Consider the following 22,894-nt stretch of genomic DNA (forward strand, 5'->3'; position numbering starts at 1 on the left):
GCATGTAGGCTATCTAGAGATAATGTACTGTCCAAGTGGAATAAAAAATTCTTGAATGTTGCAGCTGTGAGAGACGGAATAGTGATTATTTGCAACCTCATAGTATAATCATAAATGATCCAAATCCCATAGATCCTAGAGAGATATTCAAAAAGTTACACCTGGAACATATCGAATACCTTGTCAGGGTGTCAGAACACAATTTCGATAGAGTTCATTCTCTTGTTTTAAGATGCTATAGGATTGACGACGTGTATGAAAGCGTGACAGCAGATAGGAGAGTGATGTAAGAAATTCAATCTCCTCTACGGCACACTCGGCTTGATTGTACAGCGTCCACATCTCATTCTCGCATCCTTTCAATGTGATTCACCAGCCACCGCAGCCGCCAGGCATCCGCGTCACTCATCAACATTCCTCAATGTCAGGCATGGATCGGCCCCCACCCAGCTATGCACTTCCATATTATCCAATGCATCATTGTCTCCACCTTTTCTCTGCCCTCACTTCATACCGGTTGGTAAACCTCTCGCGAGTTGCTGGCATGTCTAAGGATTTTCGAGTTGGTGGTGGAACACAGATGTATGACATGGGAATCTGGTAATGCAGGCAGTCAGCTGTATAACTCAGGACTCCATCGACAGTACTATTATAATCACAATAATTAGTATATGAACACACGATCCTCAATAATAGTCATTTTCAAAGCTTCGTACAACATTGATTCGATGTGCAAGAGCTCAGTCTTCGGAGGGTGAAAGTTCACAGTGCCGCTACTGTGCCGATGTGTGACAGGACGTGACAATATTTTGCAGGGCCTTCATCCGACATTCCACCACAAAATCAGCAAAAATCAGCAAAAATCTTATTCATATAGAGCAGCTATGAATCTATGACGGTGCAAATCCGTAGAAGAAAATATGATGTGGTTGAGGAGTTACAAAAGGTTTATTGAAAATGTTGCAGAACCCCAGGAGTGATAGCAAGCTAGTCCATGTATAGTTACGAAGAGTCATTGGTATAGTCGTAACTGTTATCCGAAATTCTACGCGAGTCCATGGGTTTTGAATTTACAACTTCATATGACTTTCGAACTTACGTTGAGCACTTCATGACAGGAAAAGTTCTGTGCAGATTCTCATCGTATCTGCGGGATTTTTAACGGTGTGCCCGACAGTACGAGGATCACTGAAAATCTCGTAGTCGTTACCCCCCTTTACAGAAATTGTCAAGGGGACGAAATTTGACCTAGTAACAAACTCGACTCTTACCTTGCTTGTCTTGTCCCCGAAAAAGTGGATTTCTTCGAAGTCATCTTTCTCGACATGTCTAAGGCAGTAAGTCTTGTCCCATCCATGTGGAAAGACATCAAATGATATCTCGCCACCGATAGAGAACGTTAAATTCAGTCGTTTGAATTTCTCCCGGAGAATTTCTACAAAGTCCGCCCTAATGTGGTGTTCCTGCCGAGAATCGATGAGTAACATAATGAATGATTGTCTCATGTTACTACCTTGTCGTAAGCCTGAAAATCTTTGCGTTCCTTGATACTGCGGAGCCAAGGGGTGTTAACACAAGTCTAGGGAATAGCACGTAATGAACCCACGTTGCATTGCGGCCGATAGGGCTGACATTGATCATGCCATTGCGGAACTCGACGAATGTTCCACTATAAATTGCAAGTGAATGGGTCGATCGACCGCCAAGGATCAGAGAAATTCACCGTTTGATTGGGATGTTCACGTCAGCAATGTAATGCAAGATGAAGTTGACCAGCTCCTGATAGTCCTTTTCGCCTACCATTTTGATGAAGGACTGAGACTCCAGCAGCTTTCCGAGTCGATACGCGATAAGGCCATTCTCAGCGAAGCCAAAGTCGAACTCCAGAACTGCAGATGCGTATGAGTATGTTAGCAGTCAATGAGGAAAAGCTTCGTACCATTGAAATCACCAACATTAAGCTGGTCGGATATCTTGACGAAATCAGACCCACCAACAAAGCCTATAGCAACATGCTTTCTGAGGTCGCGTAAGAGCTGGATCATTTCTGGAGATGCCCTCTGTCGGGAGATCTTGACATCAAGCATGATAGTCATCTGGAAGCTGGATTACCTGGCGTGCGGGCGTTAACGTCTCATCGACATCGAATAGCACGAGCTTCTTGACTGGCCGTTCAGCGAAATCTGCAGACACCATGATGGTACGGTTGTAAACCTATTTTAGTGGCCAATCAGTCCAACTACTAAATTCGGCCATCTCCGAAGTATGACATTAGCGGTGACTCTCATCCAGTCATCTTAACGGGTCCGTGGTTTGCCCTATGCTACCATTTTTCGCTCAGGTTTTATTCGCAGACTCATAACAAACCCTGCGCAAATGGCCCAGAGATACCATGTCTTTTCGCTTCCTCCCGAATTGCTGGAGACCCTTATACCTCGGAATCTAATCAGTCAACCACCACCCCCGGAAGTCTCGACTCTCATACACACAGCTCCTCTAGTATCAGACAACGCGAGAGCGTGTAACATTTGTCTCGGAGCGACATTTGCAGATGTAACTGAGCAACGATCCCATTTTCGATCCGACTGGCATCGATACAATGTAAAGATTCGCCTGAGGGGTGGCAGCCCTGTGACGGAGCTAGCCTTTGCGCAGCTTGTTGACGGTACGCACTTCAAACTACTCGTCATTCGCTTTTACGAAATATACCTCGTATAAGCTAGGCCTTGAAGATTCCCTTTCAGGGTCTGCATCATCTGATGAGAGTTCTGATGACTCCGATGCAGTCAAGGTCCTGGTGAACAAAATCAAGCGAACGTCGAGATCACCTTCGCTCAGCGAGGAGCGACAAACACCACTTACAGCGCTTACCTGGTTTCATTCGCCTCCATCCACTCAAATCGGGGTGTACAGAATGCTATTTCCAATAGATACCCCTGCTCCGTCGTACTTGGCGGAGCTGAAGAGCATTCAAGAACGTGTGGAAGGTGGACGAAAGTGGGCTATGTTTATGGTTGCCGGAGGTCACTTTGCGGGCGCAATAGTAGAAGTCAGTAGACCTGCAGAAGACCAGGATTCTACTTTCTCTGCAAAAACGAAGAAGAAACCGCCAAAACCCAAGCCGGAGACGTCAATTCTGAAACATAAGACATTTCACCGTTACACTAGTAAGTGTATTTATGATCGTCTTATTCATTGTACTGAAAAAAAAATCGCGTCTAGCTCGCCGTAAACAGGGTGGTTCGCAATCGGTAAATGACAATTCCAAGGGTGCTGCGATTAGTGCAGGTGCCATGCTTCGTCGTTACGGCGAGCAAGCTCTCCGAGATGTAAGCGAGCCTTCCTTTTCGTTCGCTATAGCTGAACATACACTCCTAGGATATCCGCAACCTTCTTCTTGACTGGGCTGATGACATTCAGGACTGCGAAAGAATTTGGTTACGTGCTAGTGTCTCTAACAGGCGCATATTTCTCGACTATGAAAATTGCGTCATCAACAAAGGAGACGATCGTCTGAGAACGTTCCCTTTTCCGACGCGCCGACCAGTACGTTTTTTTTACCGTTGTCACTCGCGTAATTCTTATATTTTCTACTTTCAGACTCAATCTGAGCTTGTGCGATGTCTCCTGGAGCTCACTCAAGTGAAGACGTCACACCTTACAGAAGAAGCACTTAGAGCGCAGGACGAAGCGTTCCTTGCCTCCTTGCCCAAGCCCAAAGCCACACCTTCCGTCGTGCCCGCAGCGGTGCCTGAAAAGGCAAAACCACAACGATTGACTAAGGAGGAGGAAGCCTACCGTGAGAAGTGGTCTCGATTACTAGAAATGATCAGCAAAGGTCGCTCAGAGCCTCTGAAATCCTTCTGGGAGCGCGAAGGCGCTTCCCTCGGTGGTATCGATGCCCTCATACCAGAATGGATAGGAGATAGACATGCATCGTTGCTCCAGGTCGCTGTGCAATCAGGCCAGGAAGACGTTACACGCTGGCTGTTGTACGAACTGCACGCCGATCCGACTATCCTTGTTCCGTCTTCAGGCGTATATCAGGAAGCTGCCAACGAATCTGACATATCGAACGCGCCTCCTTTACAGGGTACAGGTTCGCGCCGTACTGCCTATGACTTAGCTCGTGCAAGAGCAATCCGTGACATTTTTCGCCAGTGCGCGGGAGATCACCCTGACTGGTGGGACTGGTTCGGGGCGGCACATGTACCAAGCACCTTCAACAAGGAAAGGGAAGAAGCGAGGGACGAGAAGAAAAAACAAAGAAAGAAAGGCCTGAAAGAGAAAATGCGGGAACGGGAGGCCAGAGAGAGAGAACGAGAAAGTAAACAGTCTGACATTGATGACGAACAGGTGGAAGCAAAGTCGGAGCCTCGTTCTCAAGACCCTACAGCTCCCCGAAAGCTCGGAGGTTCGTCCGGCGCAGTTGATGGCGTCGTTGGCTTAACTGCTGAGTTGAGAGCAAAGGTGGAACGGGAACGAAGGGCCCGAGCGGCTGAAGCACGGTTGAAAATGCTTACTGGAGCATGATAGTAGATGTAGTTCATTACCAGCCTGATGGAACAAAATTGCATAAACCCACAAAAATGAAATGAATGAGAATGGGCATTAGGCCACATCCCTGCCCTACTAACAGACTCTGGTGACTGCACTTTCAGGACATGATTGTCAACAAAGCATTTTGACCCTGCCATGAGGCACAGTACTTCACATATAAGTAGTGTGGATACAAATGTGACTTCCAACCCTTGATTTACGAAGCCTAGAGATGTCCCTATGACTCAAGAACAACCATTAGTACTCGAAATCATGTTCAGCTGAGAATGAATCTGAATCATCCCACGAGCGAGTGATGGTGACATGCCAGCCTAGTCCATTTAGATTGTAATGGGAGTTGATCTCAAGTGACTATGTTACACTTCGCAGACAATCAGGTGAATGTGGTATATTTGGCAGAGCCTAGTAGAGTCCAACAGCGAAGACAATATGGTGAAAACATTAGTCATCGTCTGACCACAAGGTGGTCATGAATGTTTACCTATGTTTATTTTTGTCATGAAAAACACATCATTCAACCTTTTCAACCACCAATCTTCTGTTAGATGTCTGAGGTTGCTGGGCCCTCAGATCTTCTCCTTTCCCCTCATGAAATTACTAATATCGCTCATCAAGTAATCAGACCCATGCCATGCGAGTGGGAAGGGTGCACAGTTATTCTCAACAGTTGGTATAATTTAACAAAGGTGAATTTAGATTTGCTCTTGATCTACTTTAGATGTACTAGAGACTAGTCATAGATGTTCTGATGGTGGTGTGCTGAGCTGTACTTCTCTCTGGGGGTCCATTAGAAAATCTTCAGCTGTCACACTTTGCTCTCCAGTCAACAGTGCTGAGTGGCCATGCTGAAGGTTTTCTAATGTGCTCTTGGAGTGAGTATTCACTCACTCTGCCCATTTCATCTGCATCATCCTCCATTACTGGTCAGTACTAATACATACTTCCTTATTACACAGCATACCTTAAGACACTGTGATCGCATATCCAACATAGTGAGTTTTTTTTCATCCATAACTTACCTCATTTTGCTTATCTACTGTCCTTGTAGGAGGGACAGTACCAATGTCGATATCTTAGATGTGCAGGTCGTGTGCACGTCACAAAGGATGCACTGAAAGCACATGTGGACCTCAGCCATTTGTCTCGTCTTGCAATCAGTTGTCCAGTCCAAGGTATGTCACACTCTAAAAATGGCAATCTACTTCATTTTCAGTGTCCTATTTTCAGATTGTGAGCGAGTTTTTCCGCGAGCATCTCAACTGGAGCTCCACTTCACGACCGATCATAAAGATCTCGTCAATAGCCCAGTGACTCTGGCCTTTGACAGGCTCGTTGCTACCGCACCACCATCACGACGAATTGTGACTCATCCCCCACCATTACCGTCGTATCATCAACTACCTAATTGGCAATTCACCGTTCCTCTCGTCTCACTGCCACCTCACAAACCATTTGGTCCACTCGCGCCGGTGGAACCAATTTCCCGAAAATGGAGACGATTGGATGCACCAGACGAAGATGACTCAAATTTGAACCACATCATTCCACTCGATGATCTGGTCCGCCAAGTGATTCCACCTCAGCAGTCGAAGCCACTTGTGCTCCACGTACGAAGGCAGCCGCCGTCATTGAACGAGAACCAAAGGCTCTCGTATCCTCAATCCATGCCTAGCCCACTTCCGCGCAATGATTTCGTTCCTACGACCATCGGTATTTCCATCTTCGAGCGGAAATTCGGGGAGCTTGCAAAAGATGGAGTGGTCAATGGAGGAACATAGCTTAAGTCTTGCGACTGTAGGGGCGAGAGACAGAGAGCCGTGGTCGCTGATTGGCTGTCGTTGTCGCATCATGTACTGTTCGTTGTCGTCATCTTGTACTGCCTTCATTGTCCCATACTGCTAACTGATACATTATATACTGCTATTCGACAGTATTGCACTGCTTTTCTGTGGTGTATAGTTCAATATGATGACTTTTCTTTCTCTCCGTTTTGTTTTCCGGCTCTCGAGGTTTATTTCTGCCGTTAACTGTGCCTACTCATGGAATTGATCTTCTGTTTGGGAGACCCTGGAGCTTGCGGCTTGGCTGTACAATTCTTGTGCGCTCATGGATAGAGGACATCGAGAGTTGGAGTTTGTCGTACTTGTTCCCTCGACGTTTAAAGACAAGATAGGCTATGTGCAGTGAACATTGTGCGGCATCCTTACATGCATGAATCATAACGACAAGTAGTAAACATAATTACTAGCATACTGATGCACAAAGTATGGCTATAATAGCATAAGCCTATACTTCCGACGTCTCATTGCAATTTTGGGTCTATGCAGTGTTTCCCTCTGCGAAGGTGAGGAGATCAGAGTCTCCAGGATCGGTAACAGTCATGACGCTGAGAGAATCCGTTTAGCTTGCGTGAGTTAGGAATCGAGATATATGGGACGACGCACCCGACACGGAAAAGCTTTCCAGCGGCAGTGCCAAGTGCGACATTCGTGCCAGAGAAGTGGTGCACGGTCGTCTTTGACAACATGGCATAGTACTCGAGCTCAGATTTGCGTAGTGGTGGGCAGTTGCCAGCAATCAGAACGAGCTTGGCTAAATCATCGCGGATGCGAGTAAAACAAACACAAAGCAAATTTATTGTCAGTACAAGGGACCTTCTCAGCCTCACGCTCCAGTCCCCGTGAGTGCGAAAGAGTGCTCACCTTTGCCGCTGCGCATCTGCTTGAGGGCAGACTTGTAACCAAGGGTGTATTTCCCCGACTTAACGACGAGCGCAAGACGAGACGAGATGGACTCGGACGACTTGGTTGCCTTAGACTTCTTGGAAGGGGCCATTGGTAGATTTAGGTATGTCGGGGAGTCTTGAGGAGCTTGATGACGACGAGCGGCTTGTGGATATGACAAAATCTAACTTTCAGAATGATGGATGAACTGTACAGTTTTGGCCAAAACGGGTTCAACTCCGACAGAACCACCCCCAATCGAGGGGTCAATTTTTACAGAACTGCAGTGAACATAGCAAAAGTCGTTACAACGAAGCTAGAGACATTTCTAGAATAGCGTGTGGCCCCTTCTCATTATAATCAGTCTTTGACACAAAGTTCTTCCCATGCGACTCATTGAACGCGATCTAAGGGGGCTCATCAACCGAAAGACCTTGAATGCGATCGAACAATACACATACCTTCGCAACAATGCTAGTACCAAGGAAAGCCGCAAAGCCATCTCCTTTTTCTCGGTATTCAGCAAAGTATTCAGGCACAGTCAGTACTCGAATCGAGCGCGGCTGCACGTCAGTTGCCTGATCTGGAGTGCTAAGGATGAAAGGCGCTAACCGCGACTGCAGTGCAGCTCCGATGCCTTTGCACGATTAATTCCGACTTTACTGGTGGTACATGATCACGCACCTTTGACATGATTTGTAAGATCGCCATTAATAAACAAACCTTGCCAAATGTATTGCCTTTGGGCGACATCCGTTTGGCGAACCGAAAATGCAACAGCCTCCTGCAAGGGCAATATTCTCCCTTCATAAGGATCCACACGCTCGACAGGCAGCTCGTTCAGCAGCATAGGATCAAAAAGCGGCTCGCAAAACCGATGCCGCTCTTTGCCCAGAGTGATAGAGTGTCCGCGGAACTCCACAGTGACAAGATCAAGTGCTTCAATCTCCCTCGCCCGAGCTTGCTCTGCAGCAGAAGCCTTGGCAGTCAGCTTTTTTTTCATCCCCGTCTCAATGACGGCCTTTTCCTTGCCAGCAACGAGGACTGCCGCTATATCTGTGATTTCATCTTCTGGTATATCTACCGTTTGCCCGTCTGATGGAACGCGGACAAGGCCTTCCACCCAAACATGCTTAACCAGATCGTCTAAGAATCTCTGAGTAACCTCCGGGTCACTCGGTTTGTCCGGAGGTGATGCCGCCGCCATGACTGACTGATTGAAGCGCAGGAGGTTGGCGAGGTAAACTTGACAATCTCTGATGCCTACAGGTGTAGACGAACGAGCGTTTTGCATAATGAATCCATCGTAAATTGGGGTGATGTCGGTTATTTCGTGACCGATATCGACCACGACTCCGCTGAGCTGTCCAGCGGCATAGAGCTGGGCCATGGGGCGGTCAAGAAGACCGAAGCCTGCGACATTGAAGCGCTCGAAAAAGATTTGGCATATGCGTTCTGACGAATCTCTGAAGAGGCCTGCTGGCATGGACAGCATAACAGGACACTCGTTCTGAGTTCGCTTGAGTTGAAGTGTATGGAACAGAACATATTTCCTTGGTCACACTATGTGAGGTGAGGACACAAGAATAGAATTACAAACATACCAGAGTGCCTCCGCTTGAGTCCAATCACGAACATCACCATCTGCAAATGGCCATGAGACGATAATATCATGACCAGCTTCGAGAGCTTCGTCTAGTTGTGAGCCGACGAGATAGTCGTGAACCTTCGCCGAGGGATTAGGCTGAGAAGGCAAAGTCGATGCACGACTGCTGGATGCAGAGGGACGCAGATTATCGCTACTCTCGCCTGGCTTCAGAGAGAATGAGCCATTTGCACTATCACCTGGATTGCGTCGCAGACCGACGCGAGCTTGTATTTCCTGTAGCATGTATCAATATGGAATCTCAGATACGAAAATGAATGATACGAACAATAGATGGCGCCTTGAGCAGATCTTGCAAGCCAACGCCTGCTCTGATGAGTGTTCTGCCGGACTCGATGATAACGACGGACGAGTCTCGGAAACTGACCATCGTGGAACGCTAGAAATACGTGATTTCGGTTGTGGACACGTTGTTTACATCATGAACCAACTTTACTATCCGGGATACTGGTTACTCGGCTGTATCATACAAACGGATTCAGCAGACTTCGAATCTTGTCTCTCATTCTCCAACCATGATGTACATGCCAACGGAAGCTGAAGTTTCTGTGCTGTGGCCCCAGCTCGACATCTCAGAGTCTGGAAACAAGCCCTTCACTGACTACAGCCGTTGGAGGTTGCTCGTAAATGACAGCGGAAGGCACACATGGCACTACCTCCAAACAGACGAGGAATGCGAGAAGTGGCCTCAGAATGATGTAGACAAGTACTGGATTGGTATTCCACTCGTAAGCGTGTCATTCAAATTTTGGCTCGCAAACGCGCTCAGGCCTCAGCCGAATAGAATTTGCCCGACCTTCCTAAGCCCAAGGATGCGCTGGATGCAGCCCGCAATGGATATACATTCTACAAGCACCTTCAGTCTCATGATGGACATTGGCCGGGCGAGTACGGTGGCCCCATGTTCCTTCTCCCCGGCCTTGTTATTGGGTCATACGTGTCTGGCATGAGCTTCAAGGAGGAGGAGCGTCTGGAGATGATTCGCTATCTTCTGAACCATGTCAACCCGGAAGACGGTGGTTGGGGAATGTAAGTTGTAATGCAATATTTGCTATTCGCCCCGTTTTATAAGTCCATACAGACACATTGAAGGACACTCGACCGTTTTTGGGACAGCGTTAAACTATACCGCTCTCCGGATTCTCGGTGTGCAGAAAGACCATCCAGCTGCTGTAAGAGCCCGTGAGACATTGCACAAACTTGGTGCGCTCATCCTTCAACTTTGTTGGTGTATGTGGCCTAATTCTTCAAGTACAGGAGGAGCCACTGGTGCTCCCGCATGGGGCAAGTTCTGGCTCGCAATCTTGAATGTGTATGATTGGGCTGGTGTGAACCCAGTCCCTGCGGAGCTTTGGTCCGTTTGCAAGCTTTCATCTTGACGCCTGAACTAACGCCTCAATTATTTGAAAGGCTCCTCCCTGATTGGCTGCCTTTCCATCCTCATCGCTGGTGGATACATACCCGGACTGTCTATGTGCCAATGAGCTATCTCTACGGCATCCGATTTAAAATGCAGGAAAATGATTTGATTCGAGCCCTCCGAGATGCGAGAATTCTATTGCTGAATCTTACATTTTGTTTGCTGACGCTCCAACTTGCAGGAACTATACCCAACTAACTATTATCAGATCCACTGGCCCTCGCAACGTAATAACGTGTGTGCAGCAGACTTGTATTCCCCTCATACCACTGTCCTGGACGTTATGAACTCTGTTCTTTCAATGTACGAGGGCTGCGTTATCCCTCCCCTCCGCAGGGCAGCTCTCGCACGTGCATACCACCTTATCGTTCTCGAGGACGAGAACACCGAATACCAGACCCTTGGGCCTGTCTCCAAAATGATGAACCTCATCTGCCGTGCTCATGTCGAAGGCCCCAACAGTGAAGCGTACAAGCAGCACGCTATTAAACGCGCAGACTTTATGTGGCTTGGCCAGGAAGGCATGATGATGTGTGGGACGAATGGGAGCCAGCTATGGGATATTGGCTTCATCACGCAGGCGCTCGTTGAGACCGGCCTTGCGAAGGAGGAGGTGAATAAGGAGAGTTTGTCGAAGGCGCTTGGATGGTTGGACGTTTGCCAGATCAGAGAGAACCCGAAGCACTACGAGACATCTTACCGTCACACCACCAAGGGAGCTTGGCCATTTAGCACCAAAGAGCAGGGGTACACGGTCAGCGATTGTACCGGCGAGGGGCTGAAAGCGGTCTTGTATTTACAAAACCAAGTCGAGTTAGTATCACTGTGATCTTTTTGGACTGTCAACTGAACACTCTGACAGAGGCTCGGAGAAAATCATCTCAGACGAACGACTTTTTGATGCTGTAGACGTCATGTTAACTATGCAGAACTCGAATGGCGGTTTTGCCAGTTATGAGTTGGTCAGGGGTCCCAAGTGGCTGGAATGGCTGAACCCTGCAGAGGTTTTTGGTGAGTCATTTACTCTCATAACTTTCACTATTCAAATGACGACTTGTAGGTGACATCATGATCGAGTTCTGTTATCCAGAGTGCACAACCTCCGTGATTACGTCGCTGTCTATCTTTAGGAAACATTATCCTGACTACCGGCCTGCTGACATTGAGTAAGCAAGGAGCCGCTGTTCTGCTTACCGTCCTGACAACTATTTCAGAAAAACTATCAAAGGTGCGATCAAGTTCTTACACAAGGCGCAAAAAGCCGATGGCGGCTGGGTTGGCTCCTGGGGAATCTGCTTCACATATGCAACGCAGTTTGCTCTTGAGAGTCTTTCGCTAGTTGGAGAGAATTATTCAAACAGCTCCCACGCACAACGGGCGTGTAGGTTCCTTCTCTCATGGCAAAGAGAAGATGGTGGTTGGGGCGAAAGTTACAAAGTAGGTGGATCCAAATTTACATCCGGGACTGGATTCCTAATCTGTTCCGTAGTCCTGTGAACAGGGTACCTGGATACAGCACGAGAACTCTCAGGTCGTACAGACCTGTTGGGCGACCATGGCCCTCATGTACGCGAAATATCCCGATCCCGAGCCTATTCGAAAGGCTGTCAAGTTGGTCATCGATAGGCAATTACCCGTGAGTTCAGCACAAAATAATGACGATCTCCAAAAACTTAGTCACGACGCAGGATGGATCATGGCCACAGGAGGCGATTGAAGGAGTGTTTAACAAGAATTGCACTATATCATACCCGAACTTCAAATTTTCATTCCCCATTTGGATGCTTGGAAGAGCGTATCACTATCTGAATGAGCTGGAGGAGCAAGCCGGGCAGACTCCTACGATGTGAATTTGATAAGATGACTGCTTGTTACTCGAGTTGTGTCATGGGTAACTCCAGGAGGGGGAGTTCCGCGTTGTTCCATATTGCGAAGGGCTCCGATATACCTGTATCTTGAATGATATTTTTGTTATTTTACCAGGGACTAGTACTACTTGGTAGTTTCGTAAGGTCACCTGCCCATGTCACCCGTGGGTGAACAGGCAAACTTGAATTCGGAATTCGGTGGGATGCGGACAAACAAATGGCACAAGATGATGTGCTTTTGCTGTCAGCCGATTTGAATCCAGAGTTCAAATGGTCTCATCGCATCTTCAGTGTTTTCTCCATCCGCTCTGCTTGCAGTTAGGGTAGGTCATCGTTTTTCTTACTGACAATTTGCTTAATAATGTGTTGCAGCCGACATTCATCAAAGTCATTATGTCAAGCGCTACCTCCAGTGTGGCCCGAGTGGCTTATTTGGCTTCGGATATCATCGTAGATTCCCAGCCCACCCTTCCATCCACCTCACAATTCGCAAAAGAGTATAGCTCACTCTCTGCAACTTCCAGTCGACGTCCGACAATCTTGTCGGTGCCCCTAGGCGGCGATCCAGGGTCAACATTACTCAGAAACGGATCGGCTGCTGGACTCATCTCGTTTACCTCTTCAGCAGCAGCACAGACTGTAATCAGGCTTGTTCTGGATGCCGCTGAACTTTCTTCACTTCCCCTTGTCTTGCATCTTGCCGTGAAAAATGACTTGTCCGAAGTCCTTTTGCTCCATTCTGCCATCCCTTTTTTCCTCGTCTCCAGAACCCCGCAACAAGCACACGATAACTCACTCCTGGCATCTCGGTTAGCACGGACGGAGAAGAAGGCAGTCGTGCATGTCTTTTATAACGCAGTAAATGATCCAGTGGAGGTAATACCGGAGAGTGAGGTGCAGCCTTTCCTTCTCTCGGAGAAGCTTGCGTCGACCAATGGAATGAATGGGCACAATGGAATGAACGAGCACAATGGTCATGCAATCAGTGCAAATGGCACCAATGGTCTCAACGGTCATTCAGCAACTATAGTATCTCCTGGCTCAGAGCTTTTCAAGCTTTACGAGCGCGCAGCGCTATCTACGGTCGTTCGTATTCGTCGCGCATGCCCCCCGTTTTCTGTACATGGTCCCAGCGAACCCCACACTGTCATCTTTGGGTTGGGTGATATCCCTTCTGTGGATATCGACGGAGTGTCGATTGTCTCACTCAGCTTGCTCACTCCCCTCCTCCCCTCCCGCATACTCGATGTCATTCCACCATCTGCATCACGTGTCATCATTCTCGAGCAGCTGCAACGCTGGAACACTAAATGGACGCCTTTGTACCTTGAACTTGTCAATGCAATTCATCAGCGGGAAGTAGAGCAGCGACCCCACATTCAGAGCGTTTACTTCAGTGACCCTGCTCAAGTGATTCCCCTTGCAATTTTGAAACTTCTCCAAGCAGCTCCCTCTTCTGCTCCAATTCAACTTGGAAGCACCAGCACCTCCTCAAATCTTTCGCTAGAAGTGCCACACGTACCCAAGCACGAGTCGTCTTATACGAAGATCTTGTCTCACGTCTTTGGCGAACGTCTCGAAGTTTCCAATTCGCCTGACTTGGTGCTTAAACAAGGTGCTATTGCCACCAGTCCGGAGTTTGCATTGGGCCGCGTCCGAGGACAACTCGATCAACGAAATGAACTCACTCGCTCTGTGCAGAAGTTATTGGAGGTTAAGGACATCAGCCCCGAGCTGCATAAACTTTGTAGCCAGTGGGTCCTTGTCAAGGACGACGATGCCAAGAGTCGCTCGGTGGGAAATGAACTCATCACCGCTCTCGAGTCTTCAAAGTTCTCGAGTCCTATCATCGACCGCATTCTTGCACTCCGTGCACACTTCCCCACACGCTCGAGATGGATCATTGGCTCAGACGCCTGGTCTTACGATCTTGGCGCCTCTGGTCTACACCACGCCATCGCATCCGGACTCAACATCAACATTCTCATCATCGACACCCTTCCCTACACATCCCGCAACTCCGCCGATCCACACCGCCGTAAGCAAGACGCCGGTCTGTATGCAATGAACCACGGCGATGTTTATGTAGCGAGTGTCGCAGTGTATTCGTCGTATGCTCAAGTACTGCAAGCAGTGATGGAGGCGGACAGGCACAAGGGCCCCAGCGTCGTGCTCGCATACCTGCCTTACCAAAATGAGGATGCACCAGCACTTGAGGTTTTGAAGGAGACCAAGCTCGCTGTCGACGCTGGGTACTGGCCGCTTTACCGTTGGGACCCTGTGAAGGAAGCACAAGGCAAAGAGCCATTCGCGCTCGACTCGGACGCTGTGAAGAACGACCTACAGCAGTTCCTTGACAGGCAGAACCATCTGTCACAACTCGTACGCTCCAAGCCCGAGCTTGCTACGGAACTGGTAAGCAGCTTGGGTGAGAATGTGAAGGAGGCGAGAAGGAAGAAGGCACAACAGGCATATGATGACTTGGTTGTCTCGCTTGATGCACCACCGTTGGTAGTGCTGTATGCATCGGACGGTGGCACCGCAGAGAAGTTTGCGAAGCGATTGGCCAACCGCGGTAAAGCCAGAGGCTTGTCAACATCCATCGGCACCATTGACTCTATGTCCATCGATACCCTCTCTCAAGAGGAGTATGTGGCCTTCGTTACATCTGTGGCAGGTCAGGGTGAGCCCCCACAGAACGGTCGGACTTTGTTCAAGGCGCTCAACGCTGCTGCTCTTCGTGGAGAGAAGCCCTTCTCGAAGCTTCGATACTCGGTCTTCGCCCTTGGTGACAGCCACTACTGGCCACGCCCAGAAGATGCTCACTACTACAACAAGCCGGGCAAGGACCTCGACGCTCGTTTGGAGCAGCTGGGGGGAGAGCGTTTTGCAGATATCGGGCTCGCTGATGACCAGGATGCAGATGGACCAGACACCGGGTACAAAGTGTGGGAGCCCCTCGTGTGGAAAACGTTCGGTGTCGACAGCATTGAAGTGAAAGAAGCAGAACCTGACCCGATCACCAATGAGCATATCAAGGCGGCCTCGGGTTACCTTCGCGGCACGATTGCTGAGGGTCTCGAAGATACTAGCACGGGCGCCCTCGATCCCAGTGACACCCAGCTCACAAAGTTCCACGGTATCTACCAACAAGATGACCGCGACATCCGTGACGAGCGTCAAGCTCAAGGAGTCGAACCTGCCTACAGCTTCATGATTCGCGTTCGCACGCCCGGTGGTGTGTGCACGCCTGAGCAGTGGTTACAAATGGACCGGATCGCTGATGAACATGGCAATGGGACGTTCAAGATCACTACAAGAGCGACATTCCAGTTCCACGGTGTCATCAAGCAACACTTGAAGCCTTCCATTCAGGAAATCAACAAGGTCTTGTTGGACACTTTAGCTGCGTGTGGCGACGTCAATCGGTGAGTTCTGCAGCTTGCGGTGATGTTTCTTGCTGATCGTCCGCCTTAGGAATGTTATCTGTTCCGCTATTCCTTCTTTGTCCCGACTTCATGCGCAGGTCTACAACTTCGCGAAGCTTGTCAGCGCTCACTTATTGCCTAGAACAACAGCATACCATGAAATTTGGTTGGACAAGAAAATGGTTGCCGGTGAGGCTGTGAAGGACTTTGAGCCGCTCTACGGCGAGTTCTATCTTCCTCGAAAGGTACGCTTCGTGCTGCACTCGTTTCAAACCAATCCTGACGTTGCCACAGTTCAAAATTGCAGTTGCGGTACCACCTACTAATGACGTTGATGTCTTTGCAAACGACTTGGGCTTCATCGCCATCGTCGATGAGCAAGGAGAATTGGCTGGTTTCAATGTTGCTATCGGTGGTGGCATGGGAGTAACCCACGGCAATAAGAAAACATACCCTCGAGTTGCCGATGTTATTGGTTTCTGTACCGTCCAACAAGGTCCTGCCGTAGCAGAAAAGATCATGCTTACACAGCGCGACAACGGTAATCGTGCAGAGTAAGTCTTCTAAATGTTCCACACTTTCACGTTCTAATTAGTCTTCAGTCGCAAAAACGCTCGATTGAAATACACTATTGACCGAATGGGACTGGATGCATTCAAAGCAGAGGTTGAGAGTCGACTTGGTTATCCATTGGCTCCAGCACGATCATACACGTTCGACCGCAACATCGATGACTTTGGCTGGTCAACGGGAGATGATGGCAGGCACCACGTTATGCTCTTCATCGAGAACGGGCGTATTCAGGACGAGCCCGACCGTGATTTTAAAACTGGTCTTCGCGAAATTGCCAAAATACACAAGGGCACATTCCGTCTGACCGCGAACCAGCATATTATGGTCTCAGAAATCTCTACGGAAGACGTGCCCGAGATCAAGAGAATACTCGCCAAATACAAGTTGGACAACTTGAACCACACTGGTTTGCGGCTGTCGTCATCGGCTTGTGTGGCTTTCCCGACGTGCGGTAAGTAATTTTGCACTTATATATATCGTTTCTGACATGAGAATACACTCAGGTCTCGCAATGGCTGAGTCTGAGCGTGTGAGTAGCGACTTTGTAGAACTCCTACAAAAATTTGATCTCATCGTGATGTCTTCTAGTATCTGCCAGTACTCATTGACAAGGTCGAGAAAGTCTGTGAGGAGAATGGGCTTCGCAACGATTCCATTGTCATGCGGATGACTGGTTGCCCCAACGGCTGCGCAAGACCATATGTCGCTGGTAAGACACTCTCGCCTCGATAAAGTGCCCGCTCAATATCTCTACAGAGGTCGCCTTCGTAGGCAAAGCGCCTGGATCTTATTCCATGCTTCTTGGTGGTGGATACTACGGCCAGCGCCTGAACAAGATTTACCGGGAAACAGTATCGGAACCCGAGATCCTCGCCATCCTTAAACCTATGATCAAGCGATATGCGCTCGAGCGAAACGAGGGCGAGCATTTTGGTGACTTTGTCATCAGGGCGGGATACATTGCTCCAACAACATCCGGGAAAGAGTGGTACGAAGGCATGGGCGGAGAAGGGCAGTATCGTGAGGCCGCCGCCGCCGCATGAGGTCCTCGACCTTTTACAATCGCTACATCTATGAGATATATTTTTGGGTATCAAGTCACCTTACAACTTGCTGGTCATGGAATGACGTATGAAATTGAGATGTCCATTCGAACACTGTATCGTATGTGCCACATAAAATCATCTCACTCTAATTCCTATTGCTTGCTAACCTTAGCTTCTGCGAGTGACTCCTTCACGGCGCTGATAACCTTGTCAATGTCCCCTCGACTAGGGTCAACTACAGAAACACCCATGTGCCTGAGAGTATGTCAGTCACACCACCTCACAAGTATTTCACAGAAAACAACGCACCCTATACGGAAGTATTTGTCTTTTTGGAGCAGGATGATTTTCAGTAACAAATACTTCTCGCAGAAAACTTTACTGACCTTTGATGCTAGCATGTAATCCGCCAGCGACAACGACGTCTTTCTTCAACAGACGAGGAACGATATCGCTCGCTGTGAAACCGTCGGGGAAGTAAAGCTGTATACGGTATCAACGTCTCGGTCGCAAAGTAATCAAAATACTGTACGCACTGCAGACATGCCATTCGCCTGGACGTCCTCACTGAGAGGCACGCCCTTGAATCCGATTTCCTCTGCTGCCTTCTTGACGCGTCTGCTGACCTCCTGGTGGAGCTTGAATCGTTGCTCGAGCGAGACAGAGCCTTGCATGATCTGGGTGAGGGACGCGTGGAACGCATAGATGAGGTTGACGGGTGGAGTGGCGAAGTAGGCGGCAGAGTTGTTCTCGTAGGCTTTCATTACGGGTAGCCATCTATTTGGGAATAAATCTATGTTAGGATAGAAAACATGGACTGAACGCACTTCTTCCAGCTGCCGTAGTAGGTTGTGACTGGTGTTGAACGGTTCTCGAATACCTTGAGAAGTTTGTATCAGTAGCTGCACGTCATGGTATCGGGGAAAAGGCAAACCTGGACGGCTTTCTGAGAAGCAACGAGGATGCTGAGACCCGGTGGCGTGCCCAAACCTTTCTGGCTGGCTGTCAATACGACATCAATGCCCCAGGCATCCATTTGGATTTCTTCGCTCGCCACAGAGCAGACAGCATCAACAACGACCTAGTATCAATCCATAATGAGTACACGTGAACTGAGGAGTCTTTTGGGGAATTACAAGTGTGTCTGGAGAAACTCTCTTCACGACGTTTGCAATAGCTTTGATGTCGGACAAAACGGCTACCCAAGATAGATCAGTCCGATATCAGGAACCTATGTAATATCAGGCACCCTGAAAAATATAACTAACCTGTCGAGGTGTCGACGTGAGTTACTGTAACAATCTTGTACTTCTTCGCTTGAAGTGCGCTCTCAATATCAGCCTCCTTAACAGCACCACCAATCTCAGCCTTGATCTGGTCGACATTGGCACCATAGGTCTGCAAACTGGAGAACCATGAAGAATGAGCAAACACCACGACGCTTGCCCCATCATTGTCCCTACCAGTCTGCAAAACTATCGGCAAAATAACCACTATGCAGAACGAGCGCGTTTTCGCCCGGTTCTACGAGATTTGCAGAGACCTAGCGCCATCAATAAACACATTTTGCGCCGTGAAATTGACATCAGACTCATACCTGATCCCATCCCAATGTGCCTGACCCAGCGATCAGGAACGGCTGCGCGTCCTCTGAGTAAAGAAGTTGTCTGACAAACACGTGAGTTTATTGTTCGGCCGTGAACTGTGTCCTTGCCTAGTCATGCGAATGCAGTCACCAAAGACTCTTGCAAAGTCGGGTGACATATGCGACATCGACGGATGTGCATTGGCAAAGAGGACCTATAAACATTTTTATGAGCGTTACGATTCATGCAGAAACGACACAAGAGTATACGCACCTCATCCGTGACCTCAATCGGTCCTGGGATGCTGAGAACGCAAAGACTCAGATGAGATACATTCCACACAGGCAAAGGCACGAGTAGACATACACCAGAAGCCTGTAAATGACGGACGCGGTCTGTCAGTCTCAGACAACTTTTACACGACCTGAACCATGACTCACTTGTGTGGAGCCTATGCCATCACTCAGCGTTAATCCCAAGAGTTGAACGAGCGACACGCACCTGAACAAATTTACTATCTGTAGACATCTTACGAGTTGAACTTGGAAAGAGAGAACCGAATATACTAGTACGGGCAAGTGCGTAGGAGATGGAAGAGGAGGTCTTGATGGAGGCGTTGCGCAGGGCACTCATTGGGAAACATAACACGGCAAAACAGCTGCTATGTACTAGCACCTTCGGGATGGGCGGAATCGCTGTTCCACTATCATTCCCAGATAAAAATCCCATATATAATACTATTAATTGCTCTCCATATTTTTGTTGAGACCTCGCGTAACCCACTCTAATTCCGTCCTAAAGACTAAAGTATCATGGGAAAAATGCAAGTATCATAAACCTGACACGGCACGGAACAACAACAGAAATTCCCAAGCACTACCGCCCAGCAACGATCCGCGTCGCATCTCCGTCTACCACTCCGTTCGCCTGCGCACCCCCAATAAAACCCGCCACCGTCTTCTGGAGATCCGTCCACTCAGATTCACGTGGAAGTGCCATGTCACCGATATCATAGACATACAACTTCCCGTCGCTCCCTCCGAGTGCGGCCCGTCGTCCGTCTTTTCTGTCCCATTGTAACTTGTTGATAGCTCGACCGGACCCGACGTTTGTGGAGACGATTGGTACCTGGAATGGAAGTGCAAGTTAGAAACGGAGTCCCGTGCACGGCATCAAATTGTGCCCGATCTAGATCAGGATCACTGAAGCAACCAAAACTCACTTCAGTATCCGTATTCAGATTCCAAACATCAAATCTCCCAGACCCGTCAACCGTTCCAAATAGAGCAGGATGCGCTGGATGCCACTTCACATCATACACATAATCATCCGCCTCGTCGAAAGAGTAGATAGGAGAAATAGCATGCGCAGCAGTTGACGGTTTCGCAAGTGATTTTGCGCGCCAAAGCTTCACCGTCCAATCCACACTCGCAGTCAGGAACAGATCGGAGAAGTCTATAGGTCCCACAAGAGGATGAAAATGCAGCCCCATGACAGGCCCCGCGTGTCCCTTGTAGATATCATACTGATTCAATCCGGCTTTCGCACCCGCGCGGTCGTAGCGATTGGCTTGATAGACATTGCCTTCTTCGGTGCCGACCCAAAACGTGGTCGTTTCATTATCCGGGAAGTCCAGCGTTGTGATGGCTACTTCGCCTGTTTTGTTGTGACCTGCATGAATAAGCTCTAGGGTTTCCTGAGGACAAATTTAGCAGTTTAGGCATCAATTAAGCTCAATATTTGGTAGAAAGAGCCTTACTTGTGGTTGGGCGAGCATGTCAACGAGCCAACTACACACGGTGCCATCTGTACTGCTGGTAATCAAGTTGTGCGCGTTCTGAGTACCGACCATTTGCATCGCATACACAGGGTGTGTATGTCCAGCAGCAGAGAGGGGCGTCTTCAGCACAGGTAGATGTTTTGATCGCGTGTCCCACAGTAGAATCTGCCCCGAGTACGTGCCACCAAACACCAAGTTTGAGTGGAATGGGGAGAACGTGACGGAGAGGACATCAGACTTGACAAGATATCAGTCAAATAAACACATGACTTATAGAGATGCTCACCGACCTGTGAGTGAAACACGAACTCCGGTCTGTCGAGTAGGTGGAGGTTCCATACTGCAACAATCCCATCTGGCTCATTCAATGCAGCAGGGTTCTTGTTATACGACGCTACGCTCAACTCCGGGTACTGTATCAAAGTCAGTAAGAATCATCGTGCTTGAACGACATCCGAGACCTTGGGTGACCAATCGATATCTGTAATCGACCTATTCTTGCCGTAGCGTTCATCATAGAATGCACAAATACGCTTGACGCGCTTTCCCTCTGAATCGTCCCTGAAATAAGTATTAACACACTGACACCACATGAGCAAAATGAAAGGAAACGCACCCATTCGCCTCCGTGCCTATAGTATAATCACGAATGTAGTCATACCCATCGTTCAACGCACGTTGTACGATCTTCGACGATTGTTCCACAAAGTCCAGGAATTCAGGTGCACTGAGTATATGCGAGCGTTCCTCTTCCGTAAGCTCTATAAGTTTGAACAGTCTCAGTTTCGAAGTATCAGAGTGAAGTGAAGAGAACTGAAGGAGAACGTACCCCGAATCTCCTCCTCAATCTCCTTCTCAAGCTGTACACTCTCCTCCTCGAGCTCCTTATCCTGGGCAATCCTCTCCGCCTCCAACTCCCGTTCGCGCATGATCTGTTGTCGGATCTCATTCTCTGATATTTGGGGTGTTTCAGTTTCTATGGCTGTCGTTTGCACCTCTTTGTTGTAGATCACGCGTTCCTGGGTATGAGTGAGGATTTTAGATGGGAGAGGATGGCGTCGAGGAACTTACGCGTTGTGGAAGCTCGAATAGCTCCTGCTCGACATCTATAAGGTCAGGTATGAACCTCGGCGTCAACACCCTTCACGTAGTATGAGCATCACCGCCAGCGTCGAAGAAGCCACGGGAGTACATACCTATCAACATGCTCCATCATCCCCACCATAGTCGTACCCATACTCACTTTATCGCTCCCGACATCGCTCTGCCTGCTCACCCTGCCAGACGGTGAGACCGTCAAGCCGTGGAGTAGATTTGTAGACGATCGGGGTGGGGTGTTGGGGAGGGACGAGGAGGGGGTAAGGTCCCCGCCTGTGTCTAGGCCACTGCGACTTCCGACGAGTTGGTTGACGAGGTCGTCAACGTCGCGACGGGCTCCGCTAGATGGACCGGGCTAGAGAAGCTTGAGCTTCGTAAGAGTAAAGGGAAGGTGAACGAACTTCTGCCTGGCGTCGCTCAGTTTCTGCTCGTTGGCGGTCTGCTCTAGCTTTCCGAAGTTCTGCGAGTTTTGCACGTTTAGCTTCGATCTCTGCTCTCCGCTTGTCTGACATTGATGAGATCTGAAAGAGGGTTTGGTAGTGACTAGGGGGTGGTGTAAGACGCGTTATAAAACATCCGACTCAGCCACACTGAGTTTCTTCAACAAACTCAAGCACGGAGAACGGAGAATGATCCCTCCCTCCTGCGTATCGCTACTCTGCTGTTTCAGTCTCACTGTGGGGGTCCCGCTACCGGAAATGCAAACGTAAGGATGGAAATGTTTTAGCTTTAGGGAGTTCTTAGTTCTTGCTATATAATGTAGTCACCACGGTGGAACGCCCTGCACAGTGCACATCACTTCGATTCGTAAGAGAGACCTAAGCTCACATTTAGGCTACAGCCATCAGTTCAAGTGCAAGTTACGTGCGATGTCGACGGTCCGCGCTTACTCGGATCCCTAAAAAATCAGGTCCACCAGCTACACCTCAAAATCAAATCCCGCGTAGAGAGCGTATGGACCGAATTGCAACATACGCTCTCTGCGCGGGAAACGAAAAATGATTCGGATACCGGGAGTCGAACCCGGGGCCGCTGTGTGAAAGACAGCAATGTTAACCGTTACACCATATCCGACTTGTTAAAGTTGTTCAGTGTTACATTGACATTGCGCTAGCACCGACTTCATCGTTGCCACTGATTAACGTT

At 48.8% G+C, this 22,894-nt stretch overlaps 9 protein-coding genes and 1 non-coding gene across 10 annotated transcripts; 4 read left to right on the forward strand and 6 right to left on the reverse strand.

The window, feature by feature from the left end:
- Positions 1-714: 714 nt before the first annotated feature.
- On the reverse strand, positions 715-2,235 carry HD556DRAFT_1383945 (eukaryotic phosphomannomutase). Its single transcript, XM_041303323.1, has 8 exons — positions 2,113-2,235; positions 1,940-2,060; positions 1,724-1,889; positions 1,607-1,669; positions 1,514-1,550; positions 1,272-1,463; positions 1,100-1,214; positions 715-1,045 (listed from the first exon to the last, which is right to left on the reverse strand). Exons 1-7 carry the CDS (start codon positions 2,194-2,196, stop codon positions 1,110-1,112), a joined length of 768 nt encoding a protein of 255 aa, XP_041158437.1. The 5' UTR covers positions 2,197-2,235; the 3' UTR covers positions 715-1,045; positions 1,100-1,109.
- A 46-nt stretch (positions 2,236-2,281) lies between these two features.
- On the forward strand, positions 2,282-4,639 carry HD556DRAFT_1383947 (uncharacterized protein). The gene is made up of 5 exons (XM_041303324.1): positions 2,282-2,665; positions 2,724-3,167; positions 3,223-3,329; positions 3,379-3,546; positions 3,601-4,639. The coding sequence occupies exons 1-5, from the start codon at positions 2,377-2,379 to the stop codon at positions 4,531-4,533; spliced, it is 1,941 nt and encodes a 646-aa protein (XP_041158438.1). The 5' UTR covers positions 2,282-2,376; the 3' UTR covers positions 4,534-4,639.
- Positions 4,640-5,608: 969 nt separating this feature from the next.
- HD556DRAFT_1240428 (uncharacterized protein) lies at positions 5,609-6,338 on the forward strand (the record flags this gene model as incomplete). Its single annotated transcript, XM_041298109.1, has 2 exons — positions 5,609-5,732; positions 5,788-6,338. Coding segments are annotated over 2 exons (675 nt in total), but the record flags the coding sequence as incomplete, so codon positions are not given.
- A 270-nt stretch (positions 6,339-6,608) lies between these two features.
- Positions 6,609-7,577, reverse strand: HD556DRAFT_633546 (60S ribosomal protein L30). The gene is made up of 3 exons (XM_041311145.1): positions 7,263-7,577; positions 7,005-7,152; positions 6,609-6,946 (listed from the first exon to the last, which is right to left on the reverse strand). Exons 1-3 carry the CDS (start codon positions 7,393-7,395, stop codon positions 6,880-6,882), a joined length of 348 nt encoding a protein of 115 aa, XP_041158440.1. The 5' UTR covers positions 7,396-7,577; the 3' UTR covers positions 6,609-6,879.
- Positions 7,578-7,588: 11 nt separating this feature from the next.
- On the reverse strand, positions 7,589-9,319 carry HD556DRAFT_1240410 (actin family; the record flags this gene model as incomplete). The annotated part of the gene is made up of 5 exons (XM_041298108.1): positions 7,589-7,690; positions 7,745-7,920; positions 7,968-8,836; positions 8,888-9,165; positions 9,218-9,319. 5 exons carry the CDS (start codon positions 9,317-9,319, stop codon positions 7,589-7,591), a joined length of 1,527 nt encoding a protein of 508 aa, XP_041158441.1.
- Positions 9,320-9,370: 51 nt separating this feature from the next.
- On the forward strand, positions 9,371-12,219 carry HD556DRAFT_1432823 (terpenoid cyclases/protein prenyltransferase alpha-alpha toroid; the record flags this gene model as incomplete). The annotated part of the gene is made up of 12 exons (XM_041305163.1): positions 9,371-9,469; positions 9,513-9,677; positions 9,734-9,978; positions 10,031-10,152; positions 10,207-10,303; positions 10,360-10,495; positions 10,551-11,182; positions 11,232-11,380; positions 11,430-11,535; positions 11,584-11,806; positions 11,859-12,005; positions 12,058-12,219. 12 exons carry the CDS (start codon positions 9,371-9,373, stop codon positions 12,217-12,219), a joined length of 2,283 nt encoding a protein of 760 aa, XP_041158442.1.
- Positions 12,220-12,438: 219 nt separating this feature from the next.
- HD556DRAFT_633375 (uncharacterized protein) lies at positions 12,439-17,542 on the forward strand. The gene is made up of 8 exons (XM_041311144.1): positions 12,439-12,560; positions 12,610-15,665; positions 15,715-15,910; positions 15,960-16,219; positions 16,268-16,689; positions 16,742-16,767; positions 16,827-16,947; positions 16,995-17,542. Exons 2-8 carry the CDS (start codon positions 12,631-12,633, stop codon positions 17,279-17,281), a joined length of 4,347 nt encoding a protein of 1,448 aa, XP_041158443.1. The 5' UTR covers positions 12,439-12,560; positions 12,610-12,630; the 3' UTR covers positions 17,282-17,542.
- On the reverse strand, positions 17,362-19,575 carry HD556DRAFT_1383987 (alanine-glyoxylate transaminase). The gene is made up of 15 exons (XM_041303325.1): positions 19,372-19,575; positions 19,311-19,321; positions 19,237-19,245; positions 19,144-19,174; positions 18,999-19,084; positions 18,882-18,951; positions 18,748-18,827; positions 18,553-18,689; positions 18,421-18,482; positions 18,219-18,365; positions 18,112-18,164; positions 17,821-18,061; positions 17,671-17,767; positions 17,594-17,612; positions 17,362-17,539 (listed from the first exon to the last, which is right to left on the reverse strand). Exons 1-15 carry the CDS (start codon positions 19,501-19,503, stop codon positions 17,437-17,439), a joined length of 1,278 nt encoding a protein of 425 aa, XP_041158444.1. The 5' UTR covers positions 19,504-19,575; the 3' UTR covers positions 17,362-17,436.
- Positions 19,576-22,516, reverse strand: HD556DRAFT_1383996 (WD40-repeat-containing domain protein). Its single transcript, XM_041303326.1, has 10 exons — positions 22,150-22,516; positions 21,847-22,103; positions 21,722-21,791; positions 21,480-21,669; positions 21,267-21,411; positions 21,112-21,211; positions 20,941-21,063; positions 20,630-20,887; positions 20,093-20,566; positions 19,576-19,998 (listed from the first exon to the last, which is right to left on the reverse strand). The coding sequence occupies exons 1-10, from the start codon at positions 22,258-22,260 to the stop codon at positions 19,747-19,749; spliced, it is 1,980 nt and encodes a 659-aa protein (XP_041158445.1). The 5' UTR covers positions 22,261-22,516; the 3' UTR covers positions 19,576-19,746.
- A 234-nt stretch (positions 22,517-22,750) lies between these two features.
- On the reverse strand, positions 22,751-22,822 carry HD556DRAFT_t78. Its single transcript has one exon. It is a non-coding gene; the product is annotated as a tRNA-Glu (tRNA).
- Between the last annotated feature and the right edge of the window lie 72 nt (positions 22,823-22,894).

This window comes from Suillus plorans (genome assembly GCF_016647745.1).
Source record: "Suillus plorans strain S12 chromosome Unknown HD556scaffold_41, whole genome shotgun sequence".
Lineage (NCBI taxonomy): Eukaryota > Fungi > Basidiomycota > Agaricomycetes > Boletales > Suillaceae > Suillus > Suillus plorans.